We start from the raw sequence: 16782 nt of genomic DNA on the forward strand, positions 1-16782 counted from the left end.
CAGCAGACCCTCACCCCTAATGTTTTAGAAAGTCCGCTCAGCAGCAGACCCTCACCCCTAATGTTTTAGATGGTCAGATCAGCAGCAGACCCTCACCCCTAATGTTTTAGATGGTCAGATCAGCAGCAGACCTTCACCCCTAGTTTTTTAGATGGTTAGCTCAGCAGTAGACCCTCACCCCTAATTTATTAGATGATCAGCTTAGAAGCAAACCCTCACCCCTAATTTTTTAGATGGGCAGCTCAGCAGCAGACCCTCACCCCTAATTTTTTAGATGGTCAGCTCAGCACCAGACCCTCACCCCTAATTTTTTAGATGGTCAGATCAGCAGAAGACCCTCACCCCTAATTTTTTAAAAGGTCAGCTCAGCAGCAGACTTTCACCCCTAATGTTTTAGAAAGTCAGCTCAGCAGAAGACCCTCACCCCTAATTTTTTTAAAGGTCAGCTCAGCAGCAGACTTTCACCCCTAATGTTTTAGATGGTCAGCTCAGCAGAAGACCCTCACCCCTAATTTTTTAAAAGGTCAGCTCCGCAGCAGACTTTCACCCCTAATGTTTTAGAAAGTCAACTCAGCAGCAGGCCCTCGCCCCTAATGTTTTAGAAAGTCAGCTCAGCAGCAGACCCTCACCCCTAATTTTTTAGATGGTCAGATCAGCAGCAGGCCCTATTCCCTAATGTTTTAGAGGGTCAGCTCAGCAGCAGACCCTCGTCTCTAATGTTTTAGAGGGTCACCAGCAGGCCATCAATCATAATTTTTCAAGGGTGTGTATGATGCCCTGCTTTATGTGTAATAGAGGGTGTATTGTAGTGCCGATTCCTTGTAATTTTTGGCAGCCCTTTCACTTAGTGCATAGGCTTTATGAGTGTAGGAGTCCCACTACCTGAACAATTGTATCACAATGTGAATGAGGCCCTCCTTTATGTGATATACAGGTTGTATCGGAGTGCCTTTTCCTTGTAATTTTTGGCAGCACAAGTAAATATACAGGAAAGAATGTTTCCTAACCATTTTTCCTCTAAAATCGATTTTATCTTCGGTTTGGTGTGTATTATTGTCAGTCTGTAAAAGTGGCGTACTACTCAGACAACATCATTCCCAGCAGCGACCTGGGAGTCAAAGATGCATCCAGACATCCTCCCTATGCTGTTCCCGAACCATTTTAGTGTTGGTTCCATAAATTTATGACCTTTTTCTATGAACCAGACACCCTCCCCTCTTCAGAGCAGGGGGTGCCTGGTTTAATGCTCGGGTTCTTCCATTGCCTTCCATTGTGCTCGGTAAAGCACCCAAGCATCCCAAAGTGTTCTACTCCAGAACCTGAGCACTTTGGTGCTCGATCAATACTAGTGGAAATCTTACCCAGAGGAAACTGAACACAGAGCCTGGAGGTATATAATAAAGGGCTTTACATCCATGCTAGCTCCAAGCCAGTCTTCCACTGCTTCCATTTATTTTATCTACCGTATGACTACAGCAACATTTAGAAGATCACTACCCAGAGCAATATACATTGATGTTCTGCAAAATGGTAATTAGAGATAGTAGACTTGCTTCCTGGGGGTTTCAGATATTCACCAAATCGTAGCACCTTAAAAATTTACTAATAAAATACTATTTTATATTGTGTATCTGTAGAGAAGATTCTCTGGTTGATCTTAGTTTTGTAGAATTCAACCTGGAAACCCCACCACTAGCTTATAGTGGACGTATCATTCGTCCATATTACTCCCATGTGCAGCGACTTGGGAGGAGCCGGAGAGGAGGATGGGAGTGGTAGTGGCTCTGGCTGTCACAATCGGCCACAGTGGCTGTCCTCGTTGCCATACAATACTATCCATGCACCTCCCGACCGTCAGCTGCTTTAACTCCATGCACTTAGGTCCCGCCGATGCTCCACATGAATCACATCAAACGAATAGCAAAAGGGGCGCTTGTATTGCAGAAAACTTGTTTTCTTTATCAAATTTTTCCATATACAAGTAGTAAATTAGACAGTATATTCATACCGGTCTATTAGATGTTGCATAAAATCCTTGAGTCCATTTATAGCAGCAGCAGGGCATACCTAGCAGCTTGGCTCACCACAGAAATGGACATCACCTGCAACGTTCCAGGGGCAAGCCCCGTTTCTCAAGCATCCCTTGCTAGTCGTTTGGTGTGACTCAAACTATTGCCCCCTCGAGCTGTGCACACCTCGTCATAAATTAAGCGCATCCTCCAAGAGCGCAGGGGCTATCAAAGACCTTTGTAAAACGCCGGTCTTTGATAAATAACCCCTCCCATGCACTTTAATGAAGAGGAGAATTAAATGGCACATTCACCTTTGAACACTGTTATATAATTTACTTCAAGGCTGTATTCAGGAAATCTGCTAGCAGTACCTGCTTCTTCAGAGTCTGTATAGAACTTCCTCTGGTGATTTTGACTTTAGGGGAAGTATGGTCTACACCAGTGTACAGTAGTGTGATGTGGAAAAATTAACTCCTTTAAACCGCACATTATAGGACCTCAAATACGCTGTAAGGGCTCATGCACATGACCGTATGTATTTCGCAGTACACAAAACATGGATCCGCTAAAATACGGATGACGTCCGTGTGCATTCCTTTTTTGTGGAACGGAACAGCTGGCCCCTAATAGAACAGTCCTATCCTTGTCCGTAATGCAGACAATAAAAGGACATAACATTATACGGTCCGCAAAAAAAAAAGCGAACAGACACAGAAAAAAAAAACGTTCATGTGCATGAGCCCTAAGGCTGTGTCATGTTCCAGAAATATCAGCGAAATTGTGAATGCAGCTCTGTTCTGTAATATGTAACTTTAGATTAGTATTGTGTGACTAAAGTAATGCATTTACAGACTTATTCAACATTTGTATATGTACTTACTTACGGTATATCTGCATAAACTGTAAAATGATTTTAACCACTGAACATAGCCTAAGGCTATCTGCATACATTGTGGATTACACGCCGATTGTTATGCGGAAAATCTGCAGCGTAACATAGTTCCAGAAAGTGAATGCGATTTGCCAGATCTGATGTGCATATTGCATATCGTGTGTGCATGGAACCTGACCTGCTGCATGTCAATTGTTTGTGCAATTCTGCACCCTATATATGGTGGTTTTTCTCATAGACTTCAATGCGGTTGTTACAAAACAAAATGCACAAAAACCACAATAAATAGTGCAGGTTTAATGCGGATTTTCCACATACAGATATGCAATGTGCGCAGGTAGACTTAAGGGGTATTCCAGCATAAAGAAAAACAGTTACTCAGGGCTACACATGGTGGAAAAAACTAGCAGCACTCATGCTTAGCTCACTGATCCCTCGTCACTTCTGTTCTGATGATGTTGGAGGCACCACCGGACTGCACGAGTCTCGAGACCACTCCGTGTAGCAGTGCCGGCTCTACCTGCCTTTGACTGGATTTTGTAAACAGTGGGGAAACCTGGAAACAAGTGTTTAAAGGGAACCTGTCACCAGGAAAATGCAGTGTAATCTGCAGCAGCGGGAGGAGCTGAGCAGATTGATATATAGTTTTATAAAACATGTATTTTATTCATTTGAATTCCTGCTCATTCTGAGCTTTGAGGTCCAGGAGGCGGTCCTATCAGTGATTGACAGCCTTCCCTCTATGACTGTGTATACAGAGATAGCTGTCAATCACTGATAGGACCGCCTCCTGGACTTCAAAGCCCAGAAGGTGCAGGGATAAAAATGAAAAAAATACAAGTTATACTGAGTCTTTTCCCACAAAACTATATGTCAGTCTGCTCATCCCCCCCCTGCTCTATAATAGTCTACCTTCAGCTCAGACATCCTATTTAGGGTGACAGGTTGACTTTAATTTCCTTTCAGCTCCACTGCAGCAACATATCTGACATCAATGGGCTGTTCTTGTAAGGCATGGACGTGCTAGGTCCTCCAGAGCAAGAGATGCTCTTCGTAGCTGCTTAGCAGCCATGATATTTGAAAATGGGTTTTCCAAGAGAGAGTGCCTATGAGTGATGCTTGTGATTCCCTCGATATCAGCAAACTGACTTCTGTGGCTGAAACCTTGCAACCAAAATATTTCCCATTTTCAATTAAATCTGTCAGATGAGCTCGACTCGATCTGTCGCCCCTGTGACCCCTCTCCTGAGCACTCCAAATTCTCATTTAAGCTGAATTCAGATCAGAATTCAGCTTAAAAGGGTTTTCCAAGATTTTTTTTGTACTGATGATCTATGCTCTGAATATGTCATCAGTATCTGATCGGTGTGGATCCGACACCCAGGACCGCCGCCAATCAGCTGTTTTGAGAAGGTAGCAGCACTTCTGTGAGCACCACGGCCTTCTCCATGCTTACCAAGCACAGCACCATACATTAGATAGCGGCTGTACTTGGTATTGCAGCTCAGCCCCATTCACTTGATGCTCCTAGGCCACATGACGAATGAACATGTCGTCACTGGCCTAGGAAAAGCACACAGAGGAGCGCTGCTGCCTTCTTAACCGGCTGATCGGCGGGGGTCCCAGGTGTCGGACCTCCACCGATCAGATACTAATAACCTATCCAGAGGGTTCTCTAAAAAACATAAACATATGCCCTAATACAGGCATGCCCAACCTGCGGCTCTCCAGCTTTCGTAAAACTACAACTCCCAGCATGCCTGGATAGCCTACAGCTATTGGGTCATATGCACATGGGTTGTCCTGATGGGATGCTTTTAACATTATATAGGTAGTCCCAGAAGAATCAATAGCTAACAGACTAACCCTAAATCAGTTTGTAGGTATACGTCCCTTACTACACAATAGATTAACTAGCCTGATGGGAGCGTTAAAAATCAAAATAATAAATCTTTATTGGTAAAGAATGTTTAAAAATATAGGGAATAACCCCACTAATAAACAGGCTTAAAGAGGCGTATCCGATGTATGGCGGAGTACATATAGACTACCATGCACACGTCAATGGATGGAGCGGTGTGCAGATATATGAAGTACTGTACTCCACTAATATAACAGGTCACTGAGGGCTGACTCATCAGGGTCAATAGTCTGCCCCCAGACAGCTATCATAGGACACAGTTAGCCCGCACGCTGCCTATGACTTTAAGTGACCAGCCGGTCACTCAATGCTGCCCTCACTAACGACTGTTATCGTCTAACAGCGTGCCTCGCATTGTATGAGGCAGTTATTACACATAGATCAGTAATGTGTCCAGCTCTCTGTAATTGGCTCGACGCGTTTCCGTGCCTGCCTAAACTCGCCACTTCCTCAGGAGCCTATTGCTACAAGTGGCACAATTTAGGTGATTGTGGGACAATATTCTGCCTAATTGTTGATACTCAGGTTGGAGCATCGGCGCTATGATTTATTATTTTGATTTTTAACGTTCCCATCAGGCTAGTTAATCTTAGTCCCAGAAAAATCCTTTAGTTTCTAAAATATAAATACCATAAGTAAAATGAAAACTTTAATCATGCAAGGATACTTTAGGTTTGTACTCGTTGTATCACTTCTGAAATGATGACGAATCACAGATGTCAGGTTACTATGGTGCAGAAATATTTCTGTCTTGTGGCAGGTAGAGATGCAGCTGTGAGTCACTGCCTCCAAAGCAAACACAACACACAATATATTGCTTGTGCCGGTAATGCTGTGATTGACGGCTCTACCACTTTGGGGATCTTTTGCCATTACTCGTGCTAAATATAGGTTTCCGGCCCATGGCAACAGGTACAGAAGAATTATGTGCAGGATAGATTTCCTGAATGGCTTCATCAGGCTGTTTACGACCCTTAATTTGATATACGTCGTCAATTAAAGAAGTGTTTAGTCTTTATCGGAATGGTTTATAGTTTGGCATTGGTGTGAGAGGCTTCAGAATTTGAAAGAGTGCCCCATAGCTAATTCTGTCGATTACTAAATGATTTAGTAGGTGGCATTTGTACTGATCAGTTACACATTGCATTACATTTGTACACTTTTTGTATTTGAACAGTTTTCCAGGACTGTTTAGTGGCATCATCTGGCATCAGGGGCGGACTGGCCATAGACCTCACAGGTAAATTTTCCGGTGGGCCGATGCCCATGGGGCCGCCAGAAATTATATGCCTCCTCTGGCTGTCCGTGCTCCAGAATGAAATCTATGGCAGCTCAGAGCTACCATAGGTTTACTATGTAACATAGTACATAAGGCCGAAAAAAATACATTTGTCCATCCAGTTCGGCCTGTCATCCTGCAAGTTAAAATTTCACTAGTTCCTGATGTAAATAATTCATGAATGTGCCAGGGTCAATGGGCCTGGGCACACACTGCCCCCTTTTCAGAAACCGCCGAGGGCGGAGTAAAAATACCAGTTACGACTAAAAAAGTGGCAATGATGTTTAAAATTGCGAAACCAGGGTTTTTGCAAGGTTTTTATGCCCAAAAAAGGCAAGGGGGAATAGTAAATTTCCACCTGTGTGTCATGCAGATCCTGAATGCATTAAAATGTATAGAAAATAGTAACTTGGGCACCAGTAGAAATCTGTAACTGGGACCTACCATGTGCCATATGTGGCAGAGAAGGCTGTGGGCTCTTTCTGGCACCCAGATCCAGATGTGGTTGCTACCTCTGCACCCTCTATACACTGCGTGCAGAATTATTAGGCAAATGAGTATTTTGACCACATCATCCTCTTTATGCATGTTGTCTTACTCCAAGCTGTATAGGCTCGAAAGCCTACTACCAATTAAGCATATTAGGTGATGTGCATCTCTGTAATGAGAAGGGGTGTGGTCTAATGACATCAACACCCTATATCAGGTGTGCATAATTATTAGGCAACTTCCTTTCCTTTGGCAAAATGGGTCAAAAGAAGGACTTGACAGGCTCAGAAAAGTCAAAAATAGTGAGATATCTTGCAGAGGGATGCAGCACTCTTAAAATTGCAAAGCTTCTGAAGCGTGATCATCGAACAATCAAGCGTTTCATTCAAAATAGTCAACAGGGTCGCAAGAAGCGTGTGGAAAAACCAAGGCGCAAAATAACTGCCCATGAACTGAGAAAAGTCAAGCGTGCAGCTGCCAAGATGCCACTTGCCACCAGTTTGGCCATATTTCAGAGCTGCAACATCACTGGAGTGCCCAAAAGCACAAGGTGTGCAATACTCAGAGACATGGCCAAGGTAAGAAAGGCTGAAAGATGACCACCACTGAACAAGACACACAAGCTGAAACGTCAAGACTGGGCCAAGAAATATCTCAAGACTGATTTTTCTAAGGTTTTATGGACTGATGAAATGAGAGTGAGTCTTGATGGGCCAGATGGATGGGCCCGTGGCTGGATTGGTAAAGGGCAGAGAGCTCCAGTCCGACTCAGACGCCAGCAAGGTGGAGGTGGAGTACTGGTTTGGGCTGGTATCATCAAAGATGAGCTTGTGGGGCCTTTTCGGGTTGAGGATGGAGTCAAGCTCAACTCCCAGTCCTACTGCCAGTTTCTGGAAGACACCTTCTTCAAACAGTGGTACAGGAAGAAGTCTGCATCCTTCAAGAAAAACATGATTTTCATGCAGGACAATGCTCCATCACACGCGTCCAAGTACTCCACAGCGTGGCTGGCAAGAAAGGGTATAAAAGAAGAAAATCTAATGACATGGCCTCCTTGTTCACCTGATCTGAACCCCATTGAGAACCTGTGGTCCATCATCAAATGTGAGATTTACAAGGAGGGAAAACAGTACACCTCTCTGAACAGTGTCTGGGAGGCTGTGGTTGCTGCTGCACGCAATGTTGATGGTGAACAGATCAAAACACTGACAGAATCCATGGATGGCAGGCTTTTGAGTGTCCTTGCAAAGAAAGGTGGCTATATTGGTCACTGATTTGTTTTTGTTTTTGAATGTCAGAAATGTATATTTGTGAATGTTGAGATGTTATATTGGTTTCACTGGTAATAAATAATTGAAATGGGTATATATTTGTTTTTTGTTAAGTTGCCTAATAATTATGCACAGTAATAGTCACCTGCACACACAGATATCCCCCTAAAATAGCTAAAACTAAAAACAAACTAAAAACTACTTCCAAAAATATTCAGCTTTGATATTAATGAGTTTTTTGGGTTCATTGAGAACATGGTTGTTGTTCAATAATAAAATTAATCCTCAAAAATACAACTTGCCTAATAATTCTGCACTCCCTGTAGGTATGCCCCTGATCTAATTATATTTGTATATTTCCTAAATTAACTAGCACACGGGGCACATGCCCTACCAGTATTGCCTTTTTCATGTCACTTTCAGAGCCCGATCTGGTGACCACCCGTAACTATTAGGTAATAGTAACTTGACTGATGATCTATAAAGATACTCAGATATACGCTTTTCTACCTCATTGTCCCGTCAGTACATCTAACAGCAGTAAATATCATGTCCATTGATGAGAACAGAGACCAAGCCCGGAATCACCTCTTGATGATGCAGCAGATGACTCATTTCTTCTGTACATCTAAAGCCCAGAAGAGGTCTATTATGCGTGGTCACACTTTATTAGGGCAGTGCCTGTATTGCGTCCTGCAAATAGCGCATCCGCAATATACGGGCACCGGCCATGTGTGCTCCGTGTTACAGATGCGGACCCATTGACGCAAGTGACTGGCTCCGCATCTGCAAACGGTGAGCACACGGCCATTTGTGATCCACAACACAGGCACGGGGCGCTCACGTTTGTGTGCATGATCCCTTAGAATGGATTTGGAGATACAGAGGAAGCATATTTGTTGTCCTCTCTACCAGGTACAAAAACTGGTAAGTATGCCATAGAATTTTTTTTTTAACAATACTTTATTTATAAAGAGCAGTATAATAACAGTACCCCTATGCCATAGAATTTTAACAAAATAAATGCTTTATTATTAAATGATCTACAGGTGTGTGTCATAATAATTTTGGTATATGCATCTGTTTGCTCATGTTGAAGCTGTTGACACAGTGAAAAGTGTATGGTATTTGTTTCTTAAAGCACACTCAAAAAAATTGTATTCTGATGGATAAGGCTAGTTTCATACTAGCATTTAATATCTGGCAGGCTGCACATTCCAGTATTGCTGGAAGCTAAAGCGTCTCCGTCCGGCCCCAACCTGGCAGATATGCAGAGAATTGCCGGATCGAAAACTGCTGCCCGCCATTTGGTAACCTATTACTTGATACCTCTTTCTGTGCCAGCTGGCCTGGGCTGCATGCCCTAAATTAATTTGAGGCCAGTTGGCACATAGAGAGGTATCCTATAGAGTTAATTGCAATCCAGAAAGAGGTTACCTTGCCATTGTGCATGGGCACAAATGATTTTAAGAAAAATATATTTACTTATGTATTTCATATATTCAGTGGGGCAGATTTATCATAGCCAATGATCACCAGGCGTGCTGCAACTAAGTCAGGCACAGCATCTGGCAGTCTGTGCACCTGAACTGAAACACAGGTCCCTGGCTGAAGTAGATTTCTGCAGTCTTCTAAGTCAGAAAACTGACGTAGAAGATTGTAAATGTGGCTGGGCTGCCAGCCCTGCCACCTCCCCACACCCCCTTTTCAGGAAAGTGGCAAGTCCAGTGGAAACATTTTTGCACAAGTGCCATTATAAAAGTCACAAACATGCAGTGGCATATTAAAATGATAAATGTGGTCCTATATTTGTAGAGTGATAAATCTGGGCCATCTTTTGGTGTTTTTCCTTACCATTTTTACAGTTTTCTTTTAGCAGGCAGCTTTGAACTTCTATAGAGATGCCCACATTGCCATACTTAAGAGCATCCAGCATTTTGTTAAAAACACCAAAAATGCACATGCAATATGCACCATGAAAATAAAAATGCTTTGTGTATAGTGAATTTCAGAACATTTTCTGAAATTCACACACAAACTTTGCCTCGGTTTCGCCTACAGGAGCCAAAGCTGATATCTGATTGTTGCCATGGTCAACCCTGATGAATGATATCTATTATTATTATTATTGGCTTTATTATATAGTTAGTAATATTTCCCTTTCTGCAGTAGCAATGAGTCTAGGATTTTCTGACTCTTTTCAAGACCATAGACTTTTCTGCAGTCTGTATTGTGGATGAAAACATTTAGTTATACTTCTATAGAAAAGTTGACATTACAATGTTCTTGAGCCACTGTATTAAGCGAAAGATGAATCATGCCGTGCAAATGACTTTGTTAACACGTGGAAATGTTTTAACCTTGCTTTGTTCGGTCATCCACACACTATAGGCGCAGTTTGGTAAACTGTAGCTCTTGGCCCCTGTTGTGTTGCCACCCTACACACCAAAGGGCCACAGGCTGTCAAAGCAATTTACTGGCAGTGTAGGAGGGTGTCAACAAGGCAGAACGCTCAGATACTGTTCCTCTATATACCATTCTTTCTCTTATGTCCCAACAGGAAAACCATAAGGGTAAAAATAATAGATGAGGAGGAATACGAAAGGCAAGAAAGTTTCTTCATTGCACTTGGTGAACCGAAATGGATGAAACGCGGAATATCAGGTGTGAGCCAGTTACCTATCACCCCCACTTTAAAATAAACCAATAACCAGTTTTATTTTCTTTTATCTTTCCCTTTCCACCTTCTTTTTGTGTTACCTCAATCAAGCAATGCCATCTTCCTCTCCTGTGTATTCCCGCTCTCACCATTTTTCGGTCATCCACACCTTAGCTCATTTTGTTCCTTCTCGCTTTCTTTGGCATCATCATCTTTTAATCCAATTAATTTATGCCGTTCTTTCCCATTCATCTATGCTGTAACCGTTTTACTGCACAACAAATCACATCAATGAGATAATGTGCTGCATGGCTTTCACATGCTGTGTAGTTGCTTTTTATGCTCTCTGGTTTACTTTACCATGAAAGACGTCTGTTTCAATGATGGAATATTGTGTACAGGAGTGGGTAGAGCTGAATGTGTAATGTATGGATCTGTAGAGGTGTGATTGTTAATTCTTTCTGCAATTCCTTATCGAATGAAATCCTGACACGGCTTATTTATGATAAAAAGGAATATTCCTAGGTTATTTAGGTCAAAGGAGTTGTCCACTAACGTTCATATTCTCTAATAGGCATATACATGCATGGCTTTCCCCATTCACGTCTATGTAGTTCCAGAAATACAGTACAGACCAAAAGTTTAGACACACCTTCTCATTCAAGGAGTTTTCTTTATTTTCATGACTATGAAGGCATCAAAACTATGAATTAACACATGTGGAATTATATACATAACAAACAAGTGTGAAACAACTGAAAATATGTCATATTCTAGGTTCTTCAAAGTAGCCACCTTTTGCTTTGATTACTGCTTTGCACACTCTTGGCATTCTCTTGATGAGCTTCAAGAGGTAGTCCCCTGAAATGGTCTTCCAACAGTCTTGAAGGAGTTCCCAGAGATGCTTAGCACTTGTTGGCCCTTTTGCCTTCACTCTGCGGTCCAGCTCACCCCAAACCATCTTGATTGGGTTCAGGTCCGGTGACTGTGGAGGCCAGGTCATCTGGCGCAGCACCCCATCACTCTCCTTCATGGTCAAATAGCCCTTACTTTCAAAGTTTTCCCAATTTTTCGGCTGACTAACTGACCTTCATTTCTTAAAGTAATGATGGCCACTCGTTTTTCTTTACTTAGCTGCTTTTTTCTTGCCATAATACAAATTCTAACAGTCTATTCAGTAGGACTATCAGCTGTGTATCCACCTGACTTCTCCTCAACGCAACTGATGGTCCCAACCCCATTTATAAGGCAAGAAATCCCACTTATTAAACCTGACAGGGCACACCTGTGAAGTGAAAACCATTTCAGGGGACTACCTCTTGAAGCTCATCAAGAGAATGCCAAGAGTGTGCAAAGCAGTAATCAAAGCAAAAGGTGGCTACTTTGAAGAACGTAGAATATTACATATTTTCAGTGGTTTCACACTTGTTTGTTATGTATATAATTCCACATGTGTTAATTCATAGTTTTGATGCCTTCAGTGTGAATCTACAATTTTCATAGTCCTGAAAATAAAGAAAAATTTTTGAATGAGAAGGTGTGTCCAAACTTTTGGTCTGTACTGTAGCTATTTTCCAAACTCCCATAGAGGTGAGTGGAGAAAGCCACACATGAACGACCACCTCTCTACTCAAAGCCATGACATCTCGCACCTATCGGACATTTATGGAAGATCTTGTGGATTTGCCATAAATGTCTAGATGGGAATAAACTTTTAAACAACTAGGGTAGTTATTTATGTTGATTTATGTTGTAAATTCCTTCCTGGCCGTAAGTCTGTGGAACTGTGGTCACATAATGGCTAGACTACAGTTCATTAGACTTAAAGAGGACCTTTCACCAGAATAAAGTATCTAAACTGACTATACAGACGTGTAGAGCGGCGCCCAGGGATCCCCCTGCACTTACTATTATCCCCGGGCGCCGCTCCGTTCTCCGGTTATAGCCTCCGGTATGTTCATAGTTAGTCTCCACCCAGGGGAACCTGCCGGCGTCTCTTTCTCCTATGCTGTAGCGCTGGCCAATCGCAGCGCTCAGCTCATAGCCAGGCTATGGCCGGCTCTACAGCATAGGAGAAGGAGACCGCGACAGGTTCCCTCTGGGTGGAGACTAACTATGAACATACCGGAGGCTATAACCGGAGAACGGAGCGGAGCCCGGGGATAACAGTAAGTGCAGGGGGGTCCCTGGGCGCCGCTCTACACGTCTGTATAGTCAGTTTAGATACTTTATTCTGGTGAAAGGTCTTCTTTAAAGGGAACCTGTCATGTGGATATTTCATTATAATCTAACTAATTATATACAATCATTAACTACTAAAAAGTGCCTTAGATGTATTCACTTACTGGTGTGACAGATGGTTACCTCATAATATACACACAAAGATGCCACATGCCGCATGCTAATGAGCTGATTTGAGTCCAGCGTGATGTCAGTGAGTCAGCGTTTATTTAATTCAGAGCTATAGCCACTCCCCTGCCCACCTGCTGCTGATTCATATGGAAAATAACTGTCAATCAGCAGCAGGTAGGCAGGGAGAGTCAGGAGCTCATAAATATTCATGACTCATCATTATCAGCTGGAGCTTTTCAATACAAGATGTTGGCCGATTGACTGGGTCAATTAAAGAAAGTGACTCAGTATTTTGCTAAGAGAATCAGTTATTTATGTCGCCCTTAGTTAGGACACCATAAAACTGGTGACAGGTTCCCTTTAAGGCTGTATTATACCAACAGATTATCTGACCAATCATTGGTCAGATGGCCGTTTACACACACTGATCTTTTGTTATACACACACCAACTATTGGTCTAATTGGACAGATATTGGGCAGATAATCTGTTGGTGTAATACAGCCCTTACGAGCAGGAAGGAATTCACAACATCATAAATCCTTAAGATGATGGGAACCCACTTCAGGTGAGCAGTGTGCACACTCGTGTGAAACTACCTTTGGGTTTCCAACGGATAACCTGTCTCTCTTAGGCCTCTTTCACACGGGCTAGTTTTCCACGCACGTACAATGCGTGAGGTGAACGCATTGCAGCCGCACTGAATCCGGACTAATTCATTTCTATGGGGCTGTGCACATGAGCGGTGATTTTCGCGCATCACTTGAGCGTTGCGTGAAAATCACAACATGCTCTATATTGTGCGTTTTTCACGCAACGCAGGCCCCATAGAAGTGAATTGGCCTGCGTAAAAATCGTAAGCATCAGCAAGCAAGTGCGGATGCGGTGCGATTTTCACGCATGGTTGCTAGGTGACTATCGGGATGGGGACTCGATTGTTTTTATTTTCCCTTATTACATGGTTATAAGGGAAAATAATAGCATTCTTAATACAGAATAGGGATGGAGGGGTTAAAAAAAAAATAAAATAAATTAAACTCGCCTCATCTACTTGTTCGCGCTGCCCGGCTTGTCTTCCTTCTTCTTCTTCTTCTTTGATGACCTGGGAGGAAAAGGACCTTTGGTGACGTCACTGTGCTCATAACATGGTTCATCACATGATCCATCACCATGGTGATGGATCATGTGATGGACCATGTGATAAGCGCAGTGACGTCACCAAAGGTCCTTTTCCTCCCAGGTCATTAAAGAAGAAGACAGAAGACGAGCCAGACAGCGCGAACAAGTGGATGAGGTGAGTTAATTTAAAAAAAATAATAATTTAACCCCTCCATCCCTATTTTACTAAGCATTCTGTATTAAGAATGCTATTATTTTCCCTGTTATAAGGGAAAATAATGAAATCTACACAACACCTAACCCAAACCCGAACTTCTGTGAAGAAGTCCGGGTACCAAACATGCCGATTTTTCTCACGCGCGTGCAAAACACATTAAAACACTTTGCACTTGTGGGGGAAAAATCGCGCATTTTCCCGCAACGCACCCAAATCTTTTCCCACACATCACCCGCAATGCCCGTGTGAACCCAGCCTTAGGCTTTATTCGCATTTCATTATTGAATGATGGTCAGTGTGACAGGAAAGCCCCTATTTTGTTTTCAGTATTGATTGCCTATCTTACGATAGGTCATCAAAATCATATTGGTGTGAATCTGACCTCTGGCACCCCCATGATCACCTGACCTAAGGGGCTGCTGCTCCTCCAGTGCCTTGATTATTTACCAGACTGGTCCAGACACAACACCGTACATTTTGTAGTGGCTATGCCTGTTATTACAGCAATTCAATCCCATGCAAGTGAATGGGATTGAGTTGCAATACCAGCCACAGCCACTACTGAAAGTATAGAGCTGCGTTTGGTAAATAATGAAGCATGAGGTAAGGTCATCAATTTTATAGTCTCGAATAACCCCTTTAATGGGTCAGTCCAGTCAATGGTGGCCTAATTTTGCATCTCAGTACAGGGCCTAGATGGGAGCGGCGATCGGATAATGAAAGATTGAACTGAGCTGCCCTAGTATTCACACAGTGAGGAAAGTCCACAGCATAATAAAGCACCAATTAAGTCAAAGAGATTTTCAAAATATTACCTACACAGTGCAGAAATTTTCACCATGGATATCAACTTGCAGTGTGGATTTAGAAATTTTCAGCGTGTCAATTGTAACACGTGGATTTGGTTAAAAAAATGCTGTGAAACCCGCTTATTAAAAGTCTGCATGGAAAATCTGCATAAACCACACTGCTGTGTGCATATTGAGCATGGATATTCTGTGCTGAGTTTCAATATCTTGAACACTATGTGGAAATTTTACATGCGGAAATTGACCCGTGGTACGGATTTTGAAATCCACAGCATGTAAATTTTTTTCAGTGCAGATTTTGGTGTGGCAATGGCTAGAAGAATGGGTTTCTTTCTACACTGAACAAACTAAAAACCAAAATATAAAATTAGTGCTAGTAGTAAAAATAAAAATCAATGGAATGAGGAAGAGTCACAATACCAGACACAGCCCATGGACAAGAGTAGTGCTGTTTTTGTGTATTTTTTGCAGGGTTTTTTGTCTGTATTTTTTCTAATATCATACAACTCAGTTAAAGGTGTGTTATCTCATCCCACCATTACTAAGGAGAGATAAGAAAGAGTCCCGACCAGCAGCCGGCCAGGAAACAGCAGAGTACTCCAGCAGTGCGGTGCATGAGAGCCAAAGAAACAGAGTAGCACAGCAAGCTATGCCGTTTCCCTTACTCAGAAACAGCATAGCTTACTGTTCTACCCTGTTTCTGTAGCTCTCATGCACCACAATGGGAGCTACTGAAACAGCGAGCACTGGTGCTCTATGCTGTTTCCCGGCCAGCCAGTGAACTGTGTCTCAACTCGCCTTAGTAATGGTGGATCAGGCAGCCGGATTGCCTGAAAACAGAGATGTGAACGCTGCCTTACTGAAATGTGAAATCAGCCTCACTGGATTGCTCAGTACTCTGCACCTGGTGGTATCTGCAATTGGTCTATGTAATATAAGATTTTATATTGTAATGTTATGTATGGTTAGTAATAGGAATGGAACTTACCATTCCATTCCTTCCCTCTTGGTAGGAGTGGGCAGGGAGGGGGAACTCTAGAGAGAGATAGCTAGGCCAGTGAGGAAACATGAACATTTGCTCCCACTCCAAAGGTTTTTAGGGCCACAGAATCAGCTTAACTGTGAGGAACCCTGCTCCAGGGAGACTAAAGGTGCAAGGCTATGGATATTCTTCAGATCTAGGGCGCCACAGTCAGCGGGGTGACCAGCAACTACAGCTTCACAGATTCTGCTGCAGCAGAGGGGAGAACATGTTAAGACACCCATCACCATAGCCCAGCTCAGGCAAATCCAAAAGCCTGTAATTATCAAGTGGACACTTATAGCCACAGGTGCCGATTTATAGCCATAGCAAAGGGAAATCAGGAGAGAGAGAGAAGGACTACTCTAGAGTGCTATTGTCTGCCATACCTCATCACCTGGGGATAGAGACATGACATCTTGTACAGACTGCAGCTGGATGTATTTTAATTCCTCCTTTGCACTCAGTAAAGAAAAGCATTTGTTGTTCTTCCACATCTGCCTGATAATTTCACACCACCTTTTCACTGCACCGAACCCCTGGGAGCGATGGCCTGAGGGATTACACCGTAACACAAAATCGCATCAGGACCACTACCACACCCATCCTCTGCTTTAGGTCCCCGTGGGCTCACTGCAGAAGTGCCTACCAAACTCTGTCATCTTGAGATATTATATAAAATGATTTGGTGCCCGTCAAAATTGTAAAGATTTTTCATCCATTAACATTCTGCCTTGTCAAA

The 16782-nt window shown here is 42.8% G+C and overlaps 1 protein-coding gene across 4 annotated transcripts in view; it reads left to right on the top strand.

The window, feature by feature from the left end:
- Window positions 1-16782, top strand: part of SLC8A3 (solute carrier family 8 member A3) — a 309897-nt gene that overhangs the window by 252324 nt on the left and 40791 nt on the right. For 3 of the 4 annotated variants that reach the window (XM_040412162.1, XM_040412163.1, XM_040412164.1), the window contains one exon: window positions 10425-10528. The exons of the other annotated variant lie outside the window; for it this stretch is intronic. In XM_040412162.1, the coding sequence (XP_040268096.1) occupies window positions 10425-10528 (104 nt within the window). The remainder of the gene's footprint in view (window positions 1-10424; window positions 10529-16782) is intronic. 4 annotated transcript variants of the gene reach the window in all.

Source organism: Bufo bufo, chromosome 11 (assembly GCF_905171765.1).
Source record: "Bufo bufo chromosome 11, aBufBuf1.1, whole genome shotgun sequence".
NCBI lineage: Eukaryota > Metazoa > Chordata > Amphibia > Anura > Bufonidae > Bufo > Bufo bufo.